The sequence below is a fragment of the Perognathus longimembris genome, chromosome 21, assembly GCF_023159225.1.
Source record: "Perognathus longimembris pacificus isolate PPM17 chromosome 21, ASM2315922v1, whole genome shotgun sequence".
In the NCBI taxonomy this organism is placed as follows: Eukaryota; Metazoa; Chordata; class Mammalia; order Rodentia; family Heteromyidae; genus Perognathus; species Perognathus longimembris.
Window position 1 is genome coordinate 28,325,742 of NC_063181.1, and position 24,922 is coordinate 28,350,663.

The 24,922-nt window shown below is 36.8% G+C and overlaps 1 protein-coding gene across 16 annotated transcripts in view; it reads left to right on the top strand.

The window, feature by feature from the left end:
* Window positions 1-24,922, top strand: part of Sorbs2 (sorbin and SH3 domain containing 2) — a 204,050-nt gene that overhangs the window by 84,234 nt on the left and 94,894 nt on the right. For all 16 annotated transcript variants that reach the window (XM_048330679.1, XM_048330678.1, XM_048330683.1 and 13 more), the window contains one exon: window positions 24,436-24,485. In XM_048330679.1, coding sequence (XP_048186636.1) covers window positions 24,476-24,485 — 10 coding nt within the window. In that variant the 5' untranslated portion in view covers window positions 24,436-24,475. The remainder of the gene's footprint in view (window positions 1-24,435; window positions 24,486-24,922) is intronic.

Here is a 24,922-nt window from a genome sequence, read left to right on the forward strand (position 1 = left end):
TTAGGCTTGTAACTAAAATATCAAGACAAATGTTCTGGAAATGTGGCACTTTATCCCACTGCATCCCCCAACCTCCATTTTGTTTATTTACAATAGAAAAGTAGGTCAAGGGATGGAGTTACAGAAACTGATCCTTAGAATGATTGTTCTGTATATCATCTAACCAACAACCAAATGCTGGAGAGTAGAGGGAAAAAAATGCCTGAACTGTGTTAGTATAGATTGCCTGGATCACATCTAATAATTAATCAGCATACAGTCACCCTAGCCTAACAGTCTCTATAAAATATTATTGGCAAGTCTGTTCACCCTGTTCTTAGAGAGCTTTATCATTTTAAATCAGAACAACAACTTGGATCTTGCTGCTTCTCCAATCCAGAAAGTATAAATTCCTTTTTATTATCTCATGGCCTCATGCTTGCTATACAGGTGGCTCTATACTCCAATTCACACCTCCAACCTTTACATTTTCCTTTTCTTTCTTCTTGGTCACCTCAAAGGAAATAATCTGTCAGAGTCATTTTTAAGTCTATAATTTGATGACATGATGACATCTCTTTCTTTATGCAATTGACAACAAAAAAGCTGATATTCTGAGAAACAAATTCCATTTGACAATGAATAGGCAAACTTGGGGTTTCATGAAACCTTTTTGTAGAGGATATGCCTCCTTTAAAGAGCAAAAATACATCCTGGTTCATAACTGAGTTTTCATTCAGATTATCTTAGAGCTAACCTACAAAGGAACTGGCCTTGTAAAGTTAGGTTATGAAATTATAAAAATGTAAAGAAATATCATCTAGCCATATCTCTCATACTGCATATAAGGGAAAAAATTACAAAAGTTGAACAATACCTAAGATATCTACCCAAGTAAGCACTGGGTGGCTTCTATCCCAACCTGAGAGAAGTTACTTTCTGTTTTTGACACTGAGGATAATGTAAGATTTTTAGATGGAATAAACAGGTGTCTCTACACAGCACATGCTCAGGGAACCAGGTAAATATATACAGAAAATTTGTAATTCTCACTGAATAAAGTAGTCAGCAGTTGATGAAACCAAAAAGGGAGGGAAAGCTTTCCATTCTCTCTTTGATTTCTTGAATTTTTCTGACTATGGCTACCTTTCTCTATGTATCTAAACTTGTAGAACCAGAGGCTTTCTAATACCAGAAGCATACAATAGATCCTCAGACTTTTGAGTGCTATGGAATTGCCTTTAGAGTTCTCTAAAATAATGCTAATAATACTAACAGTTATACCAGAAATTGATTTATACACCTTGAGCCATTTTTTGTGCCAGTTCCCTGTCTATCACATGTATTGTGACATCCCATCCTCTCACAATACAATCTTATTTAGAATTACAGAAATTGAGCCTAGAATATATAACTAATTTACTTCAAACCTGTAAGTTAGCAAGCAACAAAGTTATGATTAAAGCTCAAGTTGGCACTTTTAGTCATTTCACAATGTTGTCTATCACAGAAGAAATAATTATATATCTCATAATTGTACATACGGGAAGCCAGGGGACATATGAAGCAAGCTCTGGTCTTGAGGCCCAGAAGGTCAGTCTTCTCTTATTTTAATTCAATCCAAAGAATTGAACTAATTACATTCCTTGGTTTCAGTGACTTTATCCTTTGATGTTTCTCTCTCTCTCTCTTTCTCTCTCTGTCTCTCTTTCTTTCTCTGTTTCTCTCTATATATGCTTCTTTTAAAACCAGAAGTCTCCTATTAATCACGTAATAGTAGTAATTTAGCTTGATTAATACATTAACATACATTAACACACTAATAAACATATGTTAAACATTGGACCATTATTGAAAGACAGTGGCCTTCTCAGCTAGCAGTTGTAATTCTCCTATAGATGACTCCCTTAGAGTCCTCTCTTTGTGCAAAACAGCCTGAGTTTTAATATCTCATTAGAAGCAATAGGAAAAAATTATGTTAAGCAATCACTTTTTTTCTCCTGGCATTTTGACAGTGGGGCAGTTATGCCCTATAATCAAAGGACAACACAAACCAGTCACCTCCTAGCAACCCACCGAAGATTACTCTCAGGGAATAATTTACAGGGCTGAGTGTAAGTGCATATAACTTGCAAGTTCAAAGCCAACAGAACTCTCAGACTTGACCATTCATTCCTTTCAACATGCAGAAAAGGCTGTGAACACATTTTTGATGATGTTACCAAAAGAATGAGCACTAAAACATCCCAAGCATAGGTGATTTTATGTGAAAGACGCTGAAGAGTGTTCGCATCTTTTTTTTTTAATCTAGTTACAATTAGAAGTCACTTATAAGCACAATCATCTTGCTAAGTTGTTGAAGGTCTAATTCCACCACCCTCATATACAGGGACATCTGTCACACAAGGGTGGACTACATCACAGCAATCTCGCTTCCTCTGTTATTTTCTCCCAGTGGGTTTCTTCTCTGCCCTCCGCAGTCTGGTGTGCTGGTAAGACCAGTCAATCAAAACTGGCTTCTACTCAGTCCCAGAAAGCTGCTGCTCAGAGCTGTAATGCATCAAACGAAGATGAAATCAGCATAGATCTTATTCGACCATCTGTTCAGTTACAAAAACAACAATATGACTCCAGAATAATCCATTCCATCTTAATGGCTCTTAAAATGTTGACTAAAAAAAAAGACCTTAAATAGAGAATTCATTTGCATGAATGACCAAAACAAGAAAAGGACTCAATTAAAATGTTTTGACTACTATTCACATGTTTTAGTACCAAGGAAGCATCATTTTTAATCACATAGATGTAGCATTTGGGGCACTGTTTATCAGAACCATTTCTAAGTACTCTACGAATGCATTGGTCCTTCAGCAACTTAGAATTAGTCACCCTTGTCCTTCCTTTTTCTAGAGGCACACACTCAGTCGGTTTCAGACAGTTTTCCACCGGCATATGGTTAAATGGACTTTTAACAGAAATGAGTGTGTCTCAATGGCATTGCTCTTGCATATTGATCTAGCCTGGCCCAGCAATAGGCATTGGGGTCAACCATTCTTGTTTCTTTCTGGAAACAGAAGACAGCCAGTGGTGCTGCTATTGTTTAACAGTTCATACTCTGGACCATAAACATTTGTTCTGAAAAACTTTTCCTATGAAACCCTCGCATACAAAAAGAGTTCCTATTTGTATTAGCTGTGAGGAAGAATAGAAGCCCACTTGTAGGTTTTGCACTGTGTGATTTTTATATAGAAAATTACTGTTGTTGTGAACAGGCTAGAGAAATGTGATTCGCTTAGGCTTGCTCACTTTAGCATCATGGGAAGTGAGCAGGAAGTATCATAATTAAGAGTAGCCTTCATTTGAAAACACTCTATTGTGCCCTTTAACCATGTGTGGTACTAGAGGCTTGGATTTAGGGCTTTTTGCTCTCTCTTGGCTTTTCTTCTCAAGACAGGAGCTCTACAACTTGAGCTATACCTCTAGTTCTGACTTTTTGACAGTTAATTGGAGGTAAGAGTCTCACACATTTGTCTACCTGGGCTGGTTTTGAACTTTGATCCCCATACCTCAGCCTCCTGAGTAGCTAGGATTATAGCCATGAGCCCTTGGTGACTGCCTCCCAGCAACATTTATAAGGAAGTTAGTATCTGTTATTTATCTTTTGGGTGTTCAATATTTTTCAGTCTTTATTATTTTTATCTCTAAACTATTTATAGGCTGGGGGGGATCTGCAGGATCTAGATAATGTGCACATTTTCAGTTATTTATATTTCAAATCATGGAGCTTCATAAATTCTCTACTTACTACATAAGGTATTTTTAAATCTACTTGTCTTTTAAATATATGTCCAAGTAAAATTACAGAAATTGTTATCACCACAAAAGTAATTTACACAGTGCCAGTGGCTTACAATGTTTATCCTAGCTATTCAGGAGGCTCTAATTGGAAAATGGAAGTTCAAAACCATGCTGGGCAGACAAATCCAAGACACTCTTATCTCCAACAAACCAGCAAAAAATCAGAAGTGGATGTGTAGTAAAGTACCAGCCTTGAGCAAAAATGTTAAACAGGGCTGGGTAGGCAGCCTAGTGGTAGAGTACTTGCCTAGCATGCATATTCAGTACTACATAAACAGAAAAAGCCAGAAGTGGTATTGTGACTCAAGTAGTTGAGCACTAGCCTTGAGCACAGAGGCTCAGAGACAGAGCCCAGGCCCTGAGTTCTAGCCCCAGGACTAGGGAAAAAAGTTAAGCATGAGCTCAAGGCCCTGATTTCAAGCTCCAGTACCACACACACGCAAGCATGCGCACACACACACACACACACACACACACACACACACACACAACAAAAACAAACAAAAGAAATTGTGTCCTTATAATTAAAGATAGATGGTAACTATTCCTCAGTTAAAGAATTCAAAATTAAGACTGCAAGGAGTGGTAGTAGTTCCAAATTTCACTAAATTGCATCATCATGATTTGGAATCAGTGCCAATAACCAGGTGCCAAAATTAAATTATGTTGCTTCCCTGGTCTCACATAAGACCAGGCACTGGTATCTCATGCCTGTCATTCTAGCTCCCCAGGAGGCTGAGATCTGAGGATTACAGTTCAAAGCTAGCCCAGGCAAGAAAAACCATGAGGTTCTTATCACCAATTAACCACCGAAAAGGTCAGAAGTGGGACTGTGGCTCAAGTGGTAGAGAACTCGCCTTGAGTACAAAAGGTCAGGGATAGCATCCAGGCCCTGAGTTCAAACCCTAGACTTGCATGCACTCATGCACACACGCACACACACACACACACACATACAATAGCAAAAACAGTATGAATATTGAGTATAAATACATGGAAAGTTGATTTATGCAGTGTTACAATATAAAGACAGCAGGATAACTAGAAAATAATAATAGTTAGAGTTTCTCCTGACCAAAATTATGAATCAAAGATTTACTCCACTCTTTGGCTTTATCTGACTTTCTCATGTACCACAGTCATACAGTATTTCCACTGATGCCTAGGCAGGGAAGTTGAATACCTCTTTGTGCTTTCCAAAGGAAAAAAAAAAATCTTGATTTTAGGGATTTATAATACTCATCCGTTCCCTGGCAACGCTGTGGGGAGCTGCAAGATGCCAGTGTGTGGGTTGAACCTCCCGGTAGGTTCCACCCCATGACTACATTTCCTGCCTCTGAATCATATTCTCCCAATGATGAGAAAGACACCATACACCAATGTGAAAGATGTGAGGTGTTAAGAAGTGTTCTGCAGAATAGCTTCAAAAAGGGACATACGGACAAGGGAATTCAATATGGGGGTAGTTAAGGAAGTTTTCTCTGAACAGGTAGCACCTGAGGAACTGAAGGTTAATGATGGACATGATATAAAGGAAGTGTATGAAGCAGAGGAACAGACTCTGGGATAGTTGTGGGTTTGCATATTCCAGGAGCAATGAAATGGTCCAGGAACCTGGAGCAGAATAAGTGAAGTGGGAGAAGGGAAACACTGAATCTGGCTGCAGTGAGCACCTAGAACAAGAAAGCCTTTGTAACCCATGGCTTACGAACTATGGCAGGTGATGGGTTTTGAAGAGAGAATGAGTGCTCTAATGTATTAGAGAAGTCAGTATGAATACTATAGGGTCTGAATACACATGGATATAGTGCTTTAAGTTGAGAAAGGGAGAATAATCATAAGGAACAGAATGTAAGGTACAAGACAGTCACAGAGAAATTGATATGTCCAGGTTCTACCGTATTTCATGGGGAGGGAGAGATAGTAGGGTTTGTTCATATATGAAGATGGTAAAAGAATAATTGAGTCAAACAATATCAATGCTTTGGAGCTGGAAAATGTTGATGCCCTTTACGGAGAGCTACTGGGATGGGCCACAGCTCCAGGTGATACACCTGTTAGACATCCGTATGTGAGTGCACTAAACAGGAAGTTGGTATCGAAAGCCTGGTATTTTGAGACAAGTGAGGAAGTAAGCTCAGGAATCTTCCCAGAGCTGTAATTTAGGCCATATAGTCCTCCCTCCAAGTACATCATATCATAATCTGTGATTGCCTCAAGTGCAATTTTCTAAACCCCAACAAATTTTGAGACTTTTGATTGAGAGGAACATAGAACAGATTGCAATGAGACAGAAAACAATGGGGAAAAAACCCCAGGATCCTAAGAAGTGAAAAGAGAAAGAAGGGCATTGAACAGAAAGATGATTCATCTATGCTGTAATTTCTGTAGATGACTTGACTCCCAGCTTATGTGGGCAATGCTCAGTGGCCAGAGCCTGTCTGAACTGAAACATTAGCCAGACTATAACCTTCTACACAGTGCTATAGTTGAACTTGACACATGAAATATCTGCACTCAAAAGTTGTTTAGGTCTGTTACACAATAACTGTTTTGTTTAAATGTAGAAAAGCACTGCATTTGCTTTAAAAAGTATTCCTCATGTCTAATTAGTGAGATTTGTGTGCTTTGGATGTATTCATTTGTAATTTACTGATAGGAGTCTGACTCACTGTTGTTTCTGTGAAAGCACAGCAATACTTATCCCAAAAGTCAGGATTTTCTAAATGCCATCAGGCAGCGTGACCACTCCATCTTTCTGCTGGCAGCATACCTATCTGTCTCCCAGGCACCGTGGGCAGCAGAGTAGGACATGCTCACTTCACCACCTTAGTCACACTAGTACACAACTCATGTTTCTCTAACTCATACACATCAGGCCAACTGTAACCTGCACAACACACACACACACACACACACACACACACACACACACACACGAGAATCCAATTCAGGGCTAGAATTCTGTGACCATTGTGCAATCACAGGTACCACATTAGAAAGAAATGAAGTGTTAAATATCAGGGAACATAATCCATCTTGAAAAACAAATTCAAGTAAATGAAGATTTAATAAAAATGTAAGAATTTTAACACTTTTGATTGCCAATATAACAATTTCTTCTGGCTTGCTTATTTTTTTTTCTCAAATTTTTATTATCAAACTGACGTACAGAGAGGTTACAGTATCATACGTTGGGCATTGGATACATTTCTTGTACTGTTTGTTGCCTTGTCCCTCATGCCCCCCTCCCTCCCCCCTTTCCCTACCCCCCCAGGTGTTCAGTTCACTTACACCAAAAAGTTTTGCAAGTATTGCTTTTGTAGTTATTTCTCTTTTTTTACCCTGTGTCTCTCGAATTTGGTATTCCCTTTGAATTTCCTACTTCCAATACCAGTAAACACGGTTTCCAATATACTCAGATAAGATTACAGAGATAGTGTAGGTACAAACATAGGAAGGTGATACAAAACATCATCAATAATAGAAACTACACATACACATAGGACGTTGAAAGTAGTTACAACTGTGTGGCTTGCTTATTTTTAAAGACATACCTTTGAGAAGTTTGAATAACTTTGTCCATTGTGCTGTTATTTTATATCACAACAATGAGGTATCCCCTACCAAGAATCCTTAAGACAGAGACACTCCAGGTCTTCCAGTCCAGGGTTAAGATCTGAGTTGAGGAAAGTTCAATTTTTTAAAAAGCTGAAATATTACTCGTGACTTTCAGTCTTAGGAAAAGGAATTAGAAACTTTGAAATGAACAGAACTTACTTGTATATTTATTGAAGTATATTAGTTGCACAAAGTGAGAAATTTTATTGTGATATTTTTCTATACATACAATGAATTTTGATCATATTCAGCCCCATGTAACTCTCTAAAATTCCTTTATTTTCTTTCCTCTGTTTTTCTTTTGTTTCCCCTCTCTCTTCTTCCTTCCTCTTTTCTTCCTTCTTCTTTTCTTTCTTTCCTTCTTTCCCTTTTATCCCTCTTTCTTCCCTTCCTTCATTCTTTTTCTTTCCTTTGTTTCTTCCTTCCTTCCTTCTCTCCTTCCCTCCCCTCTTTTCTTTCATTCACATACTGGCTGTGAACTCAGAGCTTCTTTCCTAGGACATTGCTCTACCACGTGACTTGCTCACATTATTTTTTTAATAAGGTCTTGCTTTTGTCAAGTTGATCTAGAACCCAATCTTTCTATTTAAACCACAGAACTGGCCTACCGGATGCTTATCATCATGCCCAGACTTAAAGAATCACAACCAAAAAACATTTTGCCTAGGCTGGTCTCGAGCCTAGGTCTTCCCAATCTTAGCCTCCTGAGTAGCTAGGATTACAGGTGTGCACCACCACACATAATTCTTTTTAATTTTCTTACAATATTTATCCAGGTTTTATTGTATCTTTTTATATGTACATACAATATATTTTGATCATCTTGTTCTCCCCTGCCTCCCACTGGTCCCTCCCCATGTGATGCCTCTTTTATGTCCATGCCCTTTACGCAAGATTCTGCATACAAGAAAAAACATACAGCATTTACCTTTCTGAGACTGACATCTTTCATTCAATATAATGATCTCCAGTTCCACCTATTTCTCTACCAAAAACATTATTTGGCTGAATAATACTCTATTGACAATATGTACTGCATTATTTATCCATCCATGTGATTAAGCTGATTCCATAGCTTGGCTACTGTAAATATAGTGCTGCAATAACCATAGGTGGGCAGGTCTCTTTACTGGCTGCAAATTGGCAAAGTTCAGAGACAAGGAAGGAAAAAAACTCGCCTTATTTTACATATGAGGAAGGAAACTGAGGCCACACAGTTTAGCAACAATCATTCTGGTTAAAAGTATAGCAAAACGTGTACAGTTACATGAAATGGCAGTAATATCCCCCCTACCCCCAATCCGGTCCTGGGGCTTGAACTCAGGGCCTGATAGCTGTCCTTGAGTTTCTTTTACTCAAAGCTAGAAATCTATCACTTGAGCCACAGAGACACTTCTGACTTTTTTTGAGTATTTTATTGGAGATAAGAGTCTCATGGACTTTCCGGCCAGGGCTGACTACAATTTGTGATCCTCAGTTCTCAGCCTTTTGAGTAGCTAGGATTTCAGGTGTGAGCCATCAGCACCCAGCTGACATGGCAGCCATATTAGAAAGATTATAAGCATTTATGGTTCCTGTTCAATGAGTGGCCCATGTGGTAATCCTGCTGCAATGCAGAGGTGTAGATGACTAGGCAAGAGTAAGAGTACCTGAAGAGCAGGGAAAGTAGGGTTTAGATGAGGAAAGACAGGATTTAAGGTGAGCAAATGGAGTCAAATTATATTTAGGAAGCATATATAAATTTTCCTGCCTTATTGGAGTAATATATTCTTTCAATCATACTTTTCTGTGTGTGTGCATGTGTACTTATCCATGTACAGTTTATATCTTATTTTTCCTTCATTTAAAAAATAACAAAAATGCATTTAGGAGGTAAAGCACTACATTACAAATACTTAGAAAACTGAGAGGAAAAAATCTCCAAAAGTTATCTCCACCCTAGCACAGAAGGCTAGTCTTTCATTTAAACATTTCAGGAAAATGTGTTTATTACAAACTTAGTTTCTCCTTTTATTGCAAAATAAAAGTTAAAGATTCCTCTAGTTTACAAGAGTGAATTAAAACTTTTGACAAATAAAATGACAGGTGTTCTGAGTGCTACTAAGTTACTTCTGGTAATAAATCACGTGTTCACATATATATTGAAAATCTGTATGGATAAAAGGAGAAATAAGAAATATACATATCCATATCTGCAGTTAAATGTACATAGAATGATGAATGGAAATCTAGAAATAATGTTCTAATACAGACTTTAAGGGAGAGGACACTCTAAGTAATGATAAAGATAACAAACTATCTTGAAAACCCTTTCTTGATGCCTAGAAAGATGCTCATTATTAAAATGCTAATTTCTGGGGGACTTTCTCCCTTGCTAGCTTTAGTGGTCTGAAAGCCATCCATGCTATACTTTCCCTGTTCTGTTTCTTCCTCATTAACATGACCAAGAAAGCTCTTAGAATGGAAAAAAGAGGGCACCAGAATTAATAGAAGGTGGAAAGAATAAATGAGATTAATTCCAGGAAAAACTCAAAATAGCTAATTACCCTTATGCCAAGTGTATATGAAATAATTTACTTTTTATAAGGTTGGTTCCACTGAATGATTTCATTTTCAAGCATTCCGGCGATTATAACTATAATGTATGACTCATCCATCTGATGGCTCATTCTTCCTCTTGGGGTGGAGTCTACCAAATCAGGATGCCCAAAATAAATCACTGGTGCAGTGATGTGGTAGGGGAAGTTGCTGATGACCACTTTGGCTCTTCTCATGTAAACAAAGGCTATAGGTGCATCTTGTCTTTGCAGTTTACATGTATTTATGGCAACATAGTCTCTATGTAGCAATATATGTGAACTTAAGGAAAGTCACATTACATATGTTTACAATAGACACAGGCCACATGTGCATATATAATATATATACACATTCACACACACAGAGTCTGAATATGGAGCTCAGGCAGATGTCAAACTCACTGTGTCTCAGTCTTTCCTTGAACTTTCTGTGTATCCCAGACTGGCCTTGAACTCAAGATCTGCCTGCCTCAGCCTTTTGTTTGCTACATATTTTTGAAGACTTGGAAGGGGATTTACTCATTATCCAGCAGCTGTTCCTCCTCTAGGGAGAATTCCAGTCACTCTGAGCCACCCAGGGCTAGGTTGGAACCTTAGCACTGGACCACAGAATAAACTCCTTCAAGAATACAGATCTGATCTTAGTACCCTGTAGTACATGTATTAAAACTAGGGAAAGGAAAGGGAATGCCAAAATTGTGAGACAATAGATAAAAAGACAAACCATTCCAAAAGCAATACTTACAAAACCATTTGGTGTAAACCAACTGTACAACTCATGAGGTGGAAAAGGAAAGAGGGAGGGGAGACGGGGGGGGGGGGGGGGTAATGAGGGAGGAGCTAAAAAGTTGTATAAGAAATGTACTCACTGCCTTACACATGAAACTGTAACCTTTCTGTACTTCACTTTGACGATAAAGAAAAATAAATAAATAAATAAATAAATAAATAAATAAATAAATAAATAAATAAATTACAAAAGAATACAGATGGAACTAGAACATCCTGTGACGTCTGATCAAGAATCATGAGGTGTGTCAGTGAAAAATACAGAGACCTTCAGCTCTGGATTGGAAAGAGCTTTCAGTGACTCCTTCAGCATCGAAACCATTAAAATTACCTGATTCAGTTGCTCATGTCTGTAATCCCAGAAACGCAGGAAATAAAAATAGGAGGATCGCATTTTAAAGCCAGCCCAATCAAAAAAAAAAAAAAAACTAATAAAGTTAGTGAGACTCTGTTTCTAAAAACAAATCAGACATAGTGACATATACCTATAATCACAGCTACAAAGGAGGGAGAGGCAGGGAGTTTTCATTGAGTCTGATCCTAAACCAAAAGCAAGATGGACTATCTGAAAATTAGCTAAAGCAATAAGGGCTGAGAGTGATACATAAATGATGGAGTGCTTGCTTATTTTAAAAATGTGAAGAATTTTATGCCTGCAATGAATAATTAGGAGAAATTGAAATTCATATTTGTTAGATAAAAACATGAATATTTCAATACTGCTTATTGCTGGATATGTTGTATCTTGATCAGTTCAAATCATGCTCTTCATTCACATTTTGGATCGAGAGTTTATTGAAATACATCAGGCTCTTTGTTGTAATAAATATCCTTAGAACAGTCTTTTTTGTTGTTTTTGTTTTGTTTTGTTTTGTTTGCCAGCCCTGGGGCTTGGACTCAGGGCCTGAGCACTGTTCCCGTGGCTTCGTTTTGCTCAAGGCTAGCACTCTACCTCTTGAGCCACAGCACCACTTCTGGCCACATATGTGTGTGTGTGTGTGTGTGTGTGTGTGTGTGTGTGTGTGTGTGTTGCTGAGGAATCGAACCCAGGGCTTCATGTATACGAGGCAAGCACTCTTGCCACTAGGCCATATTGTCAGCCCTTAGAACAGTCTTGAAGAACACAAACTCTGAAATCACACTGCTTAAATTCCCAAATGTGATGTGGCTACTTACAAGCTGGTTGATTTGGGGAAATTTTCTTACCCTTCTCTGTGTTCTGAGGATTTTTTGAAAATGAAATAAAATAACAGTATTTACCTTGTTTGGTTATTGTAAGGCTCTATATACAGAAGCAGTTATAGAACACTCCAAGTAATATAGAAAGAACTTTTTAAAAGCAGATCTATTATTATCACTTATCATCTCTGACAAGCAGTTAACAAGCAAAGCTGTAAGAAACAGATACATAAATGTCCATTGCTTCACTATTATAAAGTAGCAAAAATCTGAAAGTGACCAAAATACACCTACCCAGGAAAGCAGACACACCAAATGAAAAATGTTAAACTGGAAGCAAAATAAGTACTATAGAAACAACCAACATAAAGGATGAATTCAAGTACTGTAAATATGCAAAATATTCTGTGACATAAAGATGAAGACAACTAGGACTAATATACAGTTAGAAGATATCTAGTTACAGTGAAATGCTATAGAAAGGAAAGTCAAACCATGATAAACAAGGAACTTGGAGTTCTGGCTACTTAGCTCATCAGAGGTGAGGGTGAGGATTTTAGTGGCAGGCACCTGGTGAGAGGTAGGTTCTGACCATGGCCTCTCTTTTGTTTTAGATGACATGTGTGCAGGTGTTTAGTGGTAGACAGAAACGGGGCACCTTGCCTAATACAAAACTTTGTCATGCATTAAAAGTTGATTTATGTAATAGTTGAGAAATATACCCCAAAATAACATCAGTGTCTATTGTTAGAACAACGCTGTCTACATTACATTGTAAACAATTCAAAGATAAAAAGAGTCCAAGGACTGCTTAGTTCCTTGTTGATTTAACTTTGATTGGAATGGGTAAGATAAATAGACACTGTCTAAATACTGAGTATTTTTCCTAAAATAAATACTATAATTCGTTTTCTCTTGGAAAAAGAAAATCATGGCAAATCACAGTCATGTCAGTGTTTAAGCGTTCCATAGTGAAGATATTTTTACCTAACATATACATGTGCATTGGTCATTTCAAGTTGATTAAAACATTGAGGCAAGCATAGCATTTTTATGATGATGATTAGTACTCAGCAATCCCAAATAATTGCTGAAGTACACTGCACATGTCAAGTAAGCCCATCCAGCCTCGTGCCAAGATGTCAGTTCAGTAAACTGTAACATTTGCCAGAGATTTTTGTGAGTATGGCTTTATTAGCCTGGCCTCTCTAAATCATCCAGAAAGCACCCAAGTGATACATACCAGAGGCATTATAAACATTTAGGGACAGTATTACTTTCAGGGTGTCCAAGAAGCCCTTAGAAAGGCCTTAAACAACTAGCAAGAGCCAAGGGGTAGAATGTTCTGGGCAAGTGAAGTAAGGAAATCTCCCCGTGGCTTTGCCTGGCTCTTTCTTCCTGATTATCTGCTTGCTCATGGTAGCCATTCATCATGAGAGTAAATGAGACTTCATTTGGAATTATTTACTGTGTCAGTACAAGCTACCATGTATCTTGGGGCTATGTATGCAGTAGAAAAACTGAAAATATCCAACTAGTTATGCATATACAGAAAAAAAGCAATATTAAGCTAGACATCACTGTTTCAACAAAAGTGTCTAGAACTTAGATAATCCAATGCATTCTTAAGGGTTTTGTGTAAAGTAAAGAGGATTGGATAACAAGTTTGGACCAAAGTGTCAAGATTATTCTTTTCAAGCTTTAACTTCTTCTAGTGTTGTAGTGATCAGATATGTTCGAAGAAAGTAAAAATACTGACAAGCAAATGGCCTGTGAGACAATTGAGCAGAAAACCTTTGTGTATGTGAATGCTTTTGTTGTATATGCATGTATATATGTGTGCTTTTCCTTTCACTGTTTTTCCTGTTAGCCCCCAAATATGTATCTCCAAAATACCATCTTTTTAAGTTCTCATTGCTACCATGGAATGTGAGCAACAGTATTAGCTCCTATGCCATCTTTATTTGTCATAAATGCCCACCTCTCCAAATCTGTACGTAACAGTGCTTAATGTATACTTACCCTATGTAAAATCAAATGGACTAGAAATGCTTACTTATTGTCCTAACCAAAGCTCTTGGTCAAATGAAGTGTGGGACTAAAGTAGGAGCATAAGAAATAAGAAATAATAGCAATAGCTCTTTCTAGAGAAAAATTCTTCTTGTTTTACTTCCCAAAACATGCAGACTTGAGGGCAGGGCCATATCAAGGGCAAACCTCACATCCTGGCTTACAAGGTAGCTGAAATGAAATGGGCTCTAGAAATGACAAATCAATGAGTTAGAAAATGAATGAATGACACCATCTTTCTAGGAAGGAAATGAAAACATGCAGTGAGGCATGGGGATAAGAGAATTTCATAAATCTAGTACACAATGAAAATTAAATATGAATTGTACTTTAATCTTAGTTTATACATAAAAGTTTAGAAATTGGGATAATCCAGTGGAATCTTAGTTGTATTTAAATCCAAGTTTTTAAAGAAAGTACTAATGTAGATACTTAAGTTAAATAAAGAAATCTTTAAAAAGAACTGACTGCATGTAAATTGATATGTGTACATATCATTTATATGTAGTCACTAAAATACAGTTTTATTATTGTGGGTATTGTTACTGGGCCTAAAATTTATCTGAAGTGTTAAAGAAAAATAAGTAGTTTCTTTACAAACATTTCATAATTCATATGCTTGGGTCCTTGACTCATGTATCAGACAGCCTTGAAAATGCAAGGCCTTTTTGAGTTCAAACCCCCAGTAACACCAAAATAACCATAATTCACTCTTCTCTCTCATTCAGATGATTGCTTTTCCCAATCATAAGTTGAACAACATATTAACATGTTTACATATCACAAATTAGGCTTAAAACTAGCCAAGCACACTAAATCATAAATTAGGTTAAGTAAAAATTCTCATATTTCTGCATAAGGGAACAAACTGAGTAAAATTTCTGTGGGCAATGGGACTGTGGTAAATGTTTGTGAGCGTGGTAATTTTTAACAGTCCCCAAAACCTTAGAACAGCATGATTTACATAAAAAACTTGAACTGTCACTATGTTCCCCCATGTTACTGTAATTTTGCAAGTGATGACATGACTAATGCAACCAGTAAGAAAATGTGATGAAAATATTGGTTAGAAATGCAGAGTACTTACATCTTTCAGACATGCTTCTGCAAAGCCAATACACTTCCATCCATAAATAGGAGCTGTGTAAAAGAAGATGACATTTGGAATTGTAACATGCATTTGTATTAATCTGCTCTGAAGTAATTTTCTACTATGAATTCTAGAAGAAAACAAAAAAGAAATCATCAATAATTCTAGTCACTCTCAGTATCCCTACCACAACTCGTGGTAAAGAAAACTTTTCGCCAGTTGTGATGATTTGTGACTGAAGTTTAGGGTAGGTTGTTTGTTTCTTTGTTTTGGTATATCCTTACAAAAATGGATCTTATCTTACAATCAAATTCTAAAATTGAGAATCTCAGAAAATACAGCAAGTTATGTCTCATAGAGAGAACCTACAGAACATAGCGTTGGATGTTGTCGTACATTTTGGTTAGTAGATAACAAAATGCATCTCAATGCATTCAGAATACAAATCTTTAACAACCTCTTCTGAATTTTAATATGCAAATGAGCCATTAAATTTTGGCTTTAAGTTAGGAAACAACCATGGTGTAAGCCGTTATTAGTGTATAAATATTCAATAAGTAATTTTTGACTAAATAAACCTCCCTACATTTAGCAAAACTTTAGACCATGTTTCTGTATTTGAAAACAAGTCCTTCATTATGAATTTTTAAAATCAAGTACATACCAAAATGGAGAGACAAAGGATAAAAAGACAAACCAATACAACAGCAATACTTACAAAACTATATGGTATAAACCAACAGTGCAACTCATGGGAGGGGGAGGGAAGAGGGGAGGGGGGAAGATAGGCATGAGGGAGGAGGTGACAAGTTGGATAAGAAAGTATGCACTGCCTTACACATGAAACTGTAACTGTAAACCCTCTGTATATCACATTGACAATAAAGAAATGAAAAAAAAATTAAGTACATAGAAATGGTCTGCCCAGCACAAGTTCATCGCAGGACTTAATGTGAACTTTAGCATTAGGATAGCAAAACCCTGTGATTTGATGAACAAAGTTGAGTGGTTGAATTCTGACTTTGCCTCTCCCTAGCTGGTGTGTGGTGTGTGTGTGTGTGTGTGTGTGTGTGTGTGTGTGTGTGTGTGTGTGAGAGAGAGAGAGAGAGAGAGAGAAAGAGAGAGAGAAAGAGAAAGAGAAAGAGAAAGAGAGAGAGCGAGTAAAGTTGCCACTCATGAAAGAAAAAAGTTGCCCACTTTTTAAGTCAAACACTTTTGCTTCCATTGTAAGTAACATTTCCTACCTTCAATCCTACACAAGGAGAGTGGACAGGCCACATCTCAACAATAATAATTGCACATATTAGAAATTTTCTATATACTACAAAGAAATGACCACCTTCCTCAAACATTTTTCTAAAATTGTCCACATCATTTACAACAGGCTTCCTGTGTTTCTACTATCAAATGCTCAGAATAAGTGAGGGAATCTTGTGCTTTTCATTTAAGAAATAAGCTATTGCTTATGAAGCTATTGCTTAAGTCAATAAGTATCAAATTTTGTCATTGGTCAACACTGTCTGCACCTATAAACCTGAAGTTGAACAGTCTATGGATGCTAAAGGTAAGAGACCATTCAACCTGTGTCTAAGTTGGGTCTCTATGGTAGCTCATGTCCCCATGTATCAGCTGTAGCCTTCTTGGGAGATGAATCCAAATTGTCATCAGCAGTTTGTCTCTTTGTGCGGTTGGAACATCAAGAGGAGCTCTTACCTTCTTTCCTAAGAGCTATAAGAATCCAGGATAGAGGAAAGTTGAAAAGGGTGAAAACGCCTAGCAATGATCAACTCGATTACAATTTAATTATGTATATTCTTACAGAATCTTCCAGTCATTTCTAAATTTAACCTTAATAACATACAAGGAATTTAGGAAATGATTAAAAAAAAAACCCTTGGTTCAAATAAGTTCCCTGCTCTCCAATGTATAATTTAAGTAAAATTTTATATGTTGTTTTCTTTGCCTATTTTTGGTGGATTGAGTGAAATTTTTAGCTTTAAATAGTACCAGGGTATGCAGGACTATATTAGGTAGAAGAAATGAAGACTGCTGGGAACACAGGAGCTGTAAGTATTAGAAGTGAGGTTATTTGGGTTGGCATTGTGCTCAACAGTAATGCAATTAGATATCAAATCCTATTTTGTTGTACTATTCAGAAATCTTTAAACACTTAGTTATAGGATGGGCCTGTTTGCAGTGTTTCTGGTGAGCATTACACAACAGACTGCTAAAAATCCCAGAACTGAATAACAATCATATTTGGTTGCCATGTTCCTTAAATTCAGGTAAATCTTTACAAAAACACTGGCACTTCTAGTTGCACTTGTTATCCAAGCATTCCCTGTCAACCCAAAACACAAATTTAGGCTCATTCAGATCACTAACCCAATGGGTCTCCAGGATAAGTTTTCTGAGAGTAAAATAAATAAATAAATAAATGTGAGGCTGGGCATGGTGGTGGACACCTGTAATCCCCGCTCGTCAGGAAGTAGAGACAGGAAGACAATGGTCTGAAAGGAGACAAGGCAAAGTTATCAAGATCCTATCTCAATCACCAAACCAAGTTATACATAATAGTTCATGCTTGTGATTCCAATTTCACAGGAGAGGGAGATAGAAAGAATACAGTCTTCCCTCCCCTCACAGTGAGGAAATCAGAAGTATTAAATGTTAGTAACTTGCACATTTCTTCAAGACATATTTTTCTCCTTTTAGCATATGAAAAGTATTATTTAAGTTTTAAGATTAAAAGACTAAGTTAGGGGACATTTCTACTTCCCACCTACCCAAAACTTAATTTAAAAAGCAAGTTAAATTTAATAAGTGTATCTCTGAAACATACACAAGCACATATTTATAATAATACCAGAAGTATACAATAGGCTTTGACATTGCAAAGTTGCTCAAAACATTTTTCCTGGCATTCAAGAAACAAGCTATTAAATCAGAAGAAAATATGACTGTAATCCTTAAGAGTCAATTAGAAATATATCAGATTATTTAACTGAAGTCATTTCATAAAATAGCATTGCCATGGAAATGCTTTAGAATAGGCATGCTTGTTAAAATTCCGAGATTTGCAAAGAAAGCAGACAAGTTATTGGCCAGGGCTTAGAAAAACCAGAATAATAGTTTCCATTTGGATTGGTGTAGCAGCTAGACCAAGCAGTTCTTGTCACAAGGAACTATTGTTGCCCTGCTTGTCTTAGAAAAATAAATATATAGACCCTATATTAGTCCTTTTAATTTCATTCAACAACTGTTTTAGCCTTCTCCCATACTTTCTTCTAACATTTTATCTTTTCCTCCCTACACCTGTCTCAAATGACTCAGCACTGAGTTCAGCAGTAGATGATAGTGGCCTGTGGGGTTGGTCTTGACTTGATATATTTTAAGACACCTCTTCTTTTCTCCGAGACTGAGTGGGGAATCTGCTTCTCAGATTGTCATTTTCATCTTACCACAGTCATTTCTCTTATCCTCAAATAGCTAAGCTCAAAAAGAGGTAATTAATCTAAATCTCTTTTCAGAGTTGGAATTTAAAAAAATAAAACACACAAAATCAACTCTGTCTGTTCCTACCAAAGTGTTTGATGTTTGCTCCCACTTAAATTCCAAGAATGGAAGAGCTACATTAAATCACTTTTGTGGAGATTGGGGAAGTCCTGGGGCTTGAACTCAGGGCCTGGGCACTGTTTCTGAGCTTTGTTGCTCAAGGCTTCTTTTTGGTGCCTAATTGGAAATAAGAGGCTTTGGACTTTCCTGCCTGGACTTTCCTGGCTTTGAACCATAGTCCTGAGATCTCAGCCTCCTGAGTAGATAAGATTACAAAGCATGAGACATTAGCACTGGGATTTAAATCACTTTTTATGTCAGATGCTTTGTGATATCAATGTATAAATATTAAGGAAGATTTAAAAATTAAAAGTAGAAAGAAAATTCACAAAGCACACAATTAAATTTTTTATAAGATTAGACTTCCCTTTCAAGGTAGAGATGGATGCTTCTTCTGTGGGAAGGAAAAGAGCAACTTCCACTTGGTGAATTAAATGCAGGAACACTGTAATGGAATGTTATTGCTCTTACTCTGTAATATATCAATGAATTCATTATATGATATTTTATAGACATCTCTTTTCCTCAAATCATCCCTTTGAGTTATAAGCTGTCAGTAGTAATGGGAAAGGTATTTAAGTTAATCATGACAACCTTTTGGCTGCCTAGTTTAGATTAAGTATCTTTGACCCTAGCTGGTCTATGAGGCTTGTGTTTGATTGGACAATAACTTATCACTGCAGTGAGGGTGGGGAGAGGAAATCTCAGCTAAGTAAAATATCTGTTTGTGGAAGGAAAGAGAAAGAAAGATGATTAGAAAGCAGAATTTTATCTCAATGACAACATGTGCATGAGTTGAAATGGGATAACAGGGATACTCAGAAGGTAGAAATGGAATCAAGGTTCAGGACCAGCCTAGGCAACGTTAGTGTGAAACTCTATCTGAAAAGCAATCTAGAGCAAAAAGAATAGAACTATGTCTCATGTAGTACAGTGTCTACCTAGTGGGTATGAAGGCTGACATTTAATCTTGAGTACTATAAAAAAGAAAAGAATGTTATGCCTCTTGTCAAGAAAATTTGGGTCCTTTTCTAAAGACAAAAAGAAAGGAAAGGGCCTGCTTTAAAATTTTGGTGAATAAGAATTATGTCCACTTGCCAAACAGAGAATGACTTCCTGTCAGTTGCGTTGCAGGAGGAGAGAAGTTTATATCCTGCTGAAGTGTGAAGATGATGATGATACAATTAGCTAAAAGTGGGATTTGAATCCAGGCCTGCATGGTTCCATGATCATCTATATCAGTCCATTTTCTGATGCCCATAACACAACACCGCAGACTACATATACTATGAAGAAAAAAGGTTTAGTTTGGCTCACGGTTCTGGAGGCACAAGGGGCCAGGGGCCACAACGCCCCAATCTCCCCATGGTCTTCTTGTTGGCAGAGTCTGGAAGCAGCACACAGCATCACACACAGCAAGGAACAGGAAGTGTGTGTGTGTGTGTGTGTGTGTGTGTGTGTGTGTGTGTGTGTGTGTGTGTGTGCTCCAGTCTCTCTCCTTCCTATAACATCACTATGATCCAATCAATGGGGCTCTGTTCTGATGACCTTGTCTAATCCTAATCAATTCCCAAAGGTTCTGCCTCTAAATACTACAATTGGATTAAGTGTCCACCTTCTTAATGTCTCCCAGGAGAGACTAAATTCCAGTACAAGAAGCTCTGAGAAAGCAATCTCAAGCCCTGTCCAAACCATGCAACCAGCCTTCTAATGGGATTCAGTTCCTCTATAACACACTTCTCATTCATTGCAAACATGTCTCTTTCACAATGGGCATCACTCACCAGATGGCCCTTGGGGACCATGTTAATTTCATTAGAATCCAATTGGCTTTTGATTTAAAAAGTATAAGCCCATACCATTTTCCTGCTGCTATCAAGTCTAAAAAATGACTTTGTCTTAGAAAAATGAAAATGCACTTTTAAGTATTTAGAGGCATGCTTTAATTATCTGCAAGGAAATCAGGATGCTGAAAAAAATGAAATCACATGACTACAGCAAAACAAAAATCGACATCCATTTTGAGTGCTTCTAAATAGAGGGCTTCTTTGAGCTTGAGGCTTTGGAAAGACACCAAAAAGCGCCATCTACCATATAACCTGCTTCTAATCAATATCTTGAAGGAAAATCTGTTTTTTTAAGTAGCTTGAGTTGTAAAGACTTGAAAGTTTCAAGTCTCCATGAACGTCACATAATGCATTTTTTTAACCAGCAAAATACTCTAGGTGTCAGGACATCTAGTATGATTAAAAGATGTACTACATATTCATATAAAATAACCAATGGTCTCAGGCCTTGTTTTTTCCTTTGTATCTTTGGTAATAATTTTTCCTCCTTCCTAGGAATCATGTTGGATCAGTTCTTACCTCTGTTTCCACATGTAAATACTGTGGAATACTGTGAATACCACAGGCCTGTGTTCTAGAGCCACTAAGCTCAAGAACAATGGAAGGGATGAAGTGTTCTGAGCATGGGCAACCATGGCCTTGCTATTGAAGATGCTAAGTCTCTACCACCCACTCAGAGGCAGAATAAACTCTGAGTTGGCATCACACTCAGGATACCAGTTTAGAGAAAATACTTAGAAATGAGGTTGAGGTGACTTTTATGTTTCTAAACTAGGACTCTAAGGACAAAATGAACTACTTGGAATTTTCCAGTAAATATTTCCAAGTAGCTTGTTGACACATTCAAAAAAGATAAGTGAAGATAAATATCAACTTGAATGAAGTCATTGGTGTATAATTGCAAAGTGAACTCATTTAGCATTTTTCTCATCTTACCACAATCAGATCGAGAAAGGGAAATGCATTGGTGCATGACCACTTAGAGCAGTTTAACCAGAAATGATCTCCTTTCAAAAGAATGCATAATTCAGGTTATAATCTTAATGTCTATGCTATTTTTAAATATCTTTGTGTTTAAAACATACCTCAAAAACAATCATATATCACAGTACTTTCCCACCACTTAAAAATATATGTCCTTTCTTCTGAATAATATATGAGCTGACAATAAATTAATCCCCCCCCCAAACTACATCAATTAATTAGATCAAAGGTTATTTAATAGAAAATGCTTTTTTGGTCAACTCTTCACATTGAATTTGAGCTCCAATTTAATTCTTTTATGGTTTTGATGCTTAAACTCAGCTCTATAAATTAAAATGACTTACACAGAATTCTTGACCAAAATTGTAGAAAGACTTTGCTCAACAATTTACTCCCCTGTGACAACTGATAACTGAGAGAGAGGGAGAGAGAACCAAAGAAAAATTACAAGTCTTTGGGCATGTTGATACCAAGGCACAACGATCTAACTTCTCGAGATCCTCAGTCAAAAGTTAGATCACACAACCTCTTCTCCCATGAACAGTGCCTACAAAATAATAAGGTATCTGACAATGGGGAAAAAATAAAGAAAAATCAAAAGATGGTAGATATTACTTGTGTTGCTGTCCCTGTGTGAACAGTTAGATTAATCTATTGCTACATGCTTTTTGCGATAAAGGCTAATCCAGCCCTCTAGTAAAACCCATTGCTATTCACATATTAGAATATGTATAATGTTGCTTTCTGCATAAACGCTGTCTTGAACTAACTGAAGGAAATCTGGCCCCACACAACCTGTGGGAAACAATGCAGATACCCTCATGTACAAAGAATCGTTTTGCTTTGGAAGTTCAGGGTGGTCTACATTTTCTAGTCTGCTTTGTCAAAGCCTGATTCTGGTTCAATTCCAATTCAAGAGAATACTTGAAATGCTGTCTTTTAGTAGCATGCAAACACTCTAGGATCTTGATGCCTTCCAGGATAATCTGTGCTTGTTATATGAGGACAATCAAAGATACTTTTGCAGAACAGAATAAAAGAGATTCTATTTGCCTTAGTTTAAATTGTCTAAGACACTTGGATTTGTTAATGGCCTTGGGACAAATAAGGGAAACAGAATCACACATTTTTATTAGTTACCCAAGAGGCCTCTGAGTTTCAGTTTCTTCTTAAGAGCTCACTCACCATGACTCTTACTTTAATGGCCTGGAAAATGTCTTGTCTGATTAGGAAGTTAGTCATTTCACATTTTGACATCTAAAACAATGCCAAGTTTGAAAAGCTCACAAAAAAATTACCTGGTAAATCACAAGATACATGATTTTAAAAACAAAAAGCTCAAGGGTTTGTGGTGGCTTGTTTTGTCTAGTTAATGTGATTTGATTGTTGTTGTTGTTTGAGCTTCAGATGTTTTGTAAATTGTATATGTGTTTGAATTAAACAACAAATGCTGATTATTAATTCTCTAATTTGTTATCAAAACATGGGCTGATTCGTGAGCGCCCATGTTTTGATTCACAGGTAAATGAGTGTTTTCTTGATCCATCAGAATTAGTTTACAGTGCAAATACTGTCTTTGGGTTTCAGTTTTAAACCGCAAGTTTTGTGAGTTCCACAAGGAATGACCAAGGAGAATTCGGGAAATGTCTCTAGAGTCCTGTTTATCCCTTCCTGTTTCAGAAGTCCTTTGGCCTTGGTCACAGACATCCCCTGAGACACTTGCCCAAGTATTTTCTCCATTTAAGGTTAATACCTTAGGAGTATTGCTACTGAGAGATTGAAATAAATGATTTGAAGGAATTTTCTGGAACCTTCATTCCAACCCCCCCACCCCCACCCTGCCTTCTTTTCTGCTTCACCGATAACCCTTCCATACAGTCTGGGGGCTACTGAGTCCAGATTTTAGAAATATATCAGATTCTAGAAAAAAAAAAGCCAAATTAAGGAAGTAACAACAAAAACCCCACACATATTCCTATTTATTTATATACACTGGAAAAACAAGAAGAAAAAATTATTCTATTAATATTTACCTCAATTACTGTTTAAAGCAAATGTTTTACAATTTTGTTAGAGAATCCTACAATCAACGATTACTTGGAGCTTAAAGAACAAAAACTGATAGGAATATTTGTACACAAAAGTATTGGTTTTCTTTTTATTTTGTGATGCTAGGGTTGGAACTCAGGGCCTCATAGATTTTTTTTTTTAAGCTTAAGATCTTTGGTTTATTCATGTGCACAAGACTATAAGAAATCTCGAGATGATTTACAGTACCGGGAAAAAGTGTATGTGGCTAATTTCGGTTCTCTTTTTTTTTTTTTTTTTCAACCTTTATTTTATTTATTTATTTTTTTTCTCAAATTTTTATTATCAAACTGATGTACAGAGAGGTTACCCTCATAGATATTAAGCACATATTTTTAAAAGTGAAAATTTGGGCTGTGTTTATAACTCAGTGGTACTGTGCTTGCCTAGTTTGTATGAGGACCTGGGTTCAATCCCCAGCATATGAGGGGGCTTGGAGAAGGGTGCCAGCTAGAGAGGAAAAGAGGACAGGAGAAGAAAGGAGTAAAGAGGAAGAAGGAAGGAAAGAAAAAGAAAGGTCTTTGTTTTTATCCATTAATGGTTATTATTAAAGAAAAATATGTTTATGATCATAGGATCAGGAATATTTGAATTTTAACTTTAATAGTCTCCCTTATTCAACTGGGTCTAAATAATAGTAAATATTAATTTGTAGGTATACTAAAACCAAAAGCACTTTCACAATATTATGTCCACATTGTAGTGAACAAATTATGCATCATTTTTTTTCCTACAGGAAAACTGAAGATTTTAATAACAAACCCTCCAAGGTCAAAATGAATACAGGTATGCTGTCTCTGTTAGTCTCCAACTCTTTAGCTTTGCTCTCTAAAAATAAGTTTGGCTCTAAATCATTCGCTTAGCACCTGCTAGTCCTAAATGTAACATTTAGTCTCTGAGAAGTTAACTGTATTATTTTATTTCATTATCTTTATATTCCTATTTCACTGTGTGAAAACAAGAATATTCTGTTATATTACCTGTTCTTGCTCCCTTTTCCTTTTAGTCATGTTTTGAAAGCCCTTGCTTAAAACAAGCTAAGTTCAAAGACTTGTTGCTCTGGTGAATAAGAGAATGCCAAGGCTTCACAGAAAACCATTTTTAACTCATTTAAATTCTCAATGCAGTGCAGCTATGAGCATTTTTACTTTTAAACATGAGAACAATATAGTCTAACTTAACATCAATACCTCTGAGTTCTATTGTATACATTTTAATTGCAA